Raw genomic sequence first — 5,064 nt, forward strand, 5'->3', positions numbered from 1 at the left:
AAATCAAGCAAAAAATTATGGTATTTTCAACCGAGTTTAGAAAAAAAAAAAAAAAAAAAAAAGACAAAAATTTTGAATTTCAAGAGAGATAAATTTTAAGCTAATAAAATTTCTTAATTTAAATTTAACACAAAATCTAAAATTTCAAAAAAGTTCTATTTAAACCAAATATTATCAAATCAAACTTTGATTTTAAAAAAACTAATATATAAGGTCTGATTTGATAGCCATTTAGATTCTGTTTGATAACCATTTTTTTATTTTTTATTTTTTTTAAATTAAGCCTAGAAATACTTATTCTAGATATTTATTGTTTTGTTGTCTACATTTTGGCAATATTTTTAAAAACCAAATCAAATTTTGAAAAACTAAAAAAATAATTTTGAAAAATTTATTCCTGCTTTCGGAATCGGGCTAAGGATTCAACTTTTCTATTTAAGAAAGATGCAATCAATTATAAGAAAATGAGAAAAAATAGGCTTATTTTTAAAAATGAAAAACCAAAAATAAATTGGTTACCAAAGAGAGCCTAGTTTTCAAATTTTGATTTGGTTTTTGAAAATATTTAGATAACAAACTAAAAATTTAGAGTTGGAATAGGTGTTTACAGATTTAGTTTTAAAAACTAAAAACAAACAATTAAGGCCCCATTAGGGGTGTTCAAAGAAATTGATGACCAGAAAAACACGATAACTTAGCCCAACTTGTATCGTTTGGATTGGGTTATCAACTCATTTGGATTGGATTAGATTCAAATATATGAAAATCTTAGGAGTGTTCAAATACATTTTCAAATCAACCCAAACTTATTATTGATTTTCAAAGATATATTTTTTTACTTATGATACATTCTATATACATATATTTATTTTTATTTTATTTAATTTTATGATTTTTTTGGATAATTTATTCTCCAACAAATCCTAAAATAATCTTTTAGTGCTTTGGAAAGAAAAATTTTATAATATAAATTGAAATTAAGTTGCTAAATTTAATTAAAAATATAAAAATAATTAATAAAATTTTACTTTTTTTTAAAAAAAATTTAAATAAAAATTAACCCAATCCGAGTGTTTCATAATTGGGTTAAGTTGGGTTCATTATTTAATAAAGATTATTTTAATTGAAGAAATTTGCCACTCAAATAATTGGGTTAAATCTAAAAAGTGTTTCAACCCAACCCAACCTAACCCACGAATACCCCTAGGCCTCATTAGGTAACCATTTGGTTTTTTGTTTTTTGTTTTTGAAAATTAAACTCATAGATACTACTTCTACCTCCAAATTTCTTCATTTATTATCTACTTTTTACTAATGGTTTAAAAAACCAAGCCAAATTTTGAAAAACTAAAAAAATAGTTTTTAAAAACTTGTTTCTGTTTTTAAAATATAACTAAGAATTTAACCATTATACTTAAGAAAGATGCAAATTATTGTAAAAAATGTTAAAAAAATAGACTTAATTTTTAAAAACAAAAAATAATAAATAAAATGATTACCAAAAATGTTTAATAGTGTCACAAAAAAACTGTCCTCCCATCTTCAACAATCTTTGACTTTACACAGTCGTCATCATGTTAAAAAAACTGTGATGATATGTATAGAGCAAAACCAATGTTTCAATTGAAAAATTGGAACCAATATCCACAATTGAACCAAACAAGTTGTCCAAAATCCCTTCAAAATCACCGATCCTTTGTTCAAAAGAAGCCTTTCTTGCATTTTCTATCTCTAATCAACTCCTTAGATGATGGTTGATTTCTTGAGAATGTCGTTGACATCGTCGGCAATCTACTTGATTCAAAACTCATCTCCGGCACTTTTTTTATTCTTACTATTTTAGATGAACTTCTCAGGCTCGTAAATTAATCTTTAAAGGGGATTTAAGGAAACTTATGGAAATCAATTTAGAATTTAAGGGAGAGAATAAAAAAAATTTAAAAGGTAAAAGTTGAATTTAAAGTATAAAATTTGGGGGCCTTTTAGGGATGATGTTGGTAGAATCTGCCAAATAGATGGATTTACCATCAAAGTTTTGGTGAGTTTAGATTGACCCATTACAATACTACATTAGTCAATTGAATATTAAAAAGATATGTTTCTTCTACTAGAGTTTTTCATTAGTACACTTCTATTGATTTTTTTATTATTATTTATTGAATCTATTTTTATTATTTTTTCTTTGAATCTATTTGCTTGATAAAATTATTAATTTTATAATATTTGTATTTTTTATTTTTTTCAAAATTTTTATTAGGGTTGGTTAACCATTTAGTCATTATTCTAAGCATTTAATATCAAACCAACTTAATAAACCCTTTCATCTAAAACCCCAGTACATTCTTCATTATTTCATTCGCATGATACTTAAGCAACATAGAAAATTAAAATTTGGAAAAACATTTATCTATACTTTAAATTTTCAAGTTTATATCAATTGAAATCATAAAACTAAGTTTTTATTAGTGCAAACGTTGTACTACATTTTATTTGAATAAACATCGGTGACATTTATATTTCTATCAATCAATTAAACTACTAAATTTTTATAAGCAAATCAATTTGGACTATAAGTTCTTTCCTTTATAACTAATATATACATCAATTATAATCTTTCACTTTATTGAACTAAAAATTGAAAAAGTTTACGGAAGTTGAAAAATTCATGCATTGACAATTTTTAAAGGTAATTATAATAATGGATCCAATTTATTTACGTATGACGATATGAGTTTAATTGATTTTTTTTTTTTTTTTGACAATATGTGGAGTGAGAAAATCAAACATTTTTGGATAGTGCAAATACTATATGAGTTATACTAATCTCATTTTAGAATTATTTAAGTCTCACATAATATTTTTCAAATAAACTTTTTTCTTTCTTCTTACAACATGTGAGATAGGAGAATCTATCGAGTTTTTGATCAATCTGGAAGTTGATAATACGCTCTAGCTTAATTCATTTCAACTTTTTTTCGAATAAAATTTGAAAAATGGCATAAATAAATCGATATTATTCCAAAAAGGAATGGATAAAGTTGGGAAACATATAACTAACTACCCTTCCCATGAAAATATAATAACCAACTCCCAAAAAAAAACCGCTTAAATTCAAACGTGTGTAACTGAATTTGGGTTGCAAAAACCACTCCTCCTCCTCCTTTCTACTCTTTTACTTCTTCTTCTTCTTCGAAATGATGGATTCTTTCAGCGTTTTTCCTCCGACTTGTACTTCCGATTCAAGCTCAAATCCCCGGCGGAAGCGGACGAAATTCATGAAAACAACTACTTCCGGCAAGCCGACGAAGCAGCCAAAGAAACCCGACTCTACCGCTGCCAACAACATAACTCCCCCCTGTTCTGAGTGCGGCAAGAAATTCTGGTCATGGAAGGCTCTGTTCGGCCACATGCGGTGCCATCCCGAGCGTCAATGGCGAGGAATCAAGCCGCCCCCTAATCTCCTCCGCCCTTCCACCGCCGCTGAATTACGACAAGATCACGAGATCGCTGCGTGTTTGATCATGCTCGCCAATGCCCCATCAGACGGCAGCGGCCGGGGAACGGCGGAGGACTACAAACGAAGAAGCCCATTTTCTGGAATTTTGGACTTGAATTTGCCGCCGCCTCCTCCTCGTCCACCAATGGAGGTGATTGAAGAAGAATCTTCATCTTCCTATTCATCAGGGATTGTTTTGGATCTCAGATTAGGGCTTAATTAATTCAATCATTTTAACAATTTTCATTTTCTTATTTGCCTTGCCCCATTAGGAAAACTGAATTAAAAGAAAAACAAAACAATTGTTTGTATAATTAAGTACGTATTTACACAAACTAGGAAGGACAAATGTGTGTGAAGTCAATTAGCAATCAAACTCATACAATTATGCATTCTGATTCTTCAATAAATTTTATACATATCAAACATTTCCATTGCTTATGTCTATTTCTATTTTGCTATGTGTTTGATATTTTTGAATAATATCCAATGAATTCAAAGAAGATTTGGGTACATGATATTACATTTTGGATTATTTATGTTGATTTTAATCCTTATTAACTTATTGAATGTAGGAGTGCTCACAATTGAATGAGTATCTAAATTGAGCACACATCAAGAGGAGTATTTGGTTTAGAAGAGTTATTCTGAGGAAAGAAATATGTATCTATGTATATTCAAAAGTGAATGTAATTATTAGAGTCAACATGTGCCTAGCTAAAAAAGCCAATGCTAAAAAAAGGGTTTTTTTTTCCCTCCAAACTATTAGAATGTCAAAAATAATTTAATTTCATGAGTACTGTACCACTTGTGTATTTTTCATTTAATCTTGGTGATATATCACAATTTTTTTTCTTGAACAATTAAAAAATTAGAAAAAAAAATTAATTTATGCCCTAAACTTTTAGGGTTATATCTATTAGAACTCTAAACTAATAATTGTACCAATTTAAATTTTGAGCTTTCCGTATGGGAAAACATTTTGAGGGAATTTATAATTATACCAATTGAACTCCTAAAGATAAGGGTACAAATTTAGACTCTTACCTATTTCCTTAAACAATCGATTATACATCAATTCTAATTGTCCATTTCATAAAATCGACATTTGAAAAAGTTTTGAACTGATGCATGGATAGTTTCAAAAGTGATTAATGATATATCTAAATTAGCTCGCTTATGAAAATTTAGGAGTTTAATTAATATAAATTATAAGTTTCACATGATATTTTTCAAATGAAATTTGAAAAAAAAAATGGTGTAAATCGATACACTGACAAAAATTAATTTAAATTGATATATTTATAAGTTCAAGGTTTTAATTTATTTATTCTTTGTTTAGCATAACAACTACAAGATGGAAACCTCTTGAGACAAAGTCGTGCCAATACTAGTGAACTAGATTCACTTTGGTCAGGGACTTAATTAATATAATCCCAAATTTTATGAATATAAATAGATACTTTTCCTTTTTTTTAAAAAAAAAAATTATAGTTAACAAATCTATGATGTGTACTAAGAACTATTTATGATATTATCGTTTGCTCACAAAAACATTAATGTCAAAA

At 27.6% G+C, this 5,064-nt stretch overlaps 1 protein-coding gene across 1 annotated transcript; it reads left to right on the plus strand.

Annotated features, from left to right (window-relative positions):
- The first annotated feature begins 2,953 nt into the window (after positions 1-2,953).
- Positions 2,954-3,906, plus strand: LOC120072235 (zinc finger protein ZAT2-like). Its single transcript, XM_039024651.2, has one exon. It carries the CDS (start codon positions 3,195-3,197, stop codon positions 3,717-3,719), a length of 525 nt encoding a protein of 174 aa, XP_038880579.1. The 5' UTR covers positions 2,954-3,194; the 3' UTR covers positions 3,720-3,906.
- Positions 3,907-5,064: the final 1,158 nt, after the last annotated feature.

The sequence above is a fragment of the Benincasa hispida genome, chromosome 10, assembly GCF_027475165.1.
Source record: "Benincasa hispida cultivar pf3 chromosome 10, pf3_genome.v1.1, whole genome shotgun sequence".
In the NCBI taxonomy this organism is placed as follows: Eukaryota; Viridiplantae; Streptophyta; class Magnoliopsida; order Cucurbitales; family Cucurbitaceae; genus Benincasa; species Benincasa hispida.

Excerpts from the sequence above, each read along its gene's own strand:
- LOC120072235 (XM_039024651.2), top strand. The coding sequence starts at position 3,195 with ATGATGGATTCTTTCAGCGTTTTTCCTCCGACTTGTACTTCCGATTCA.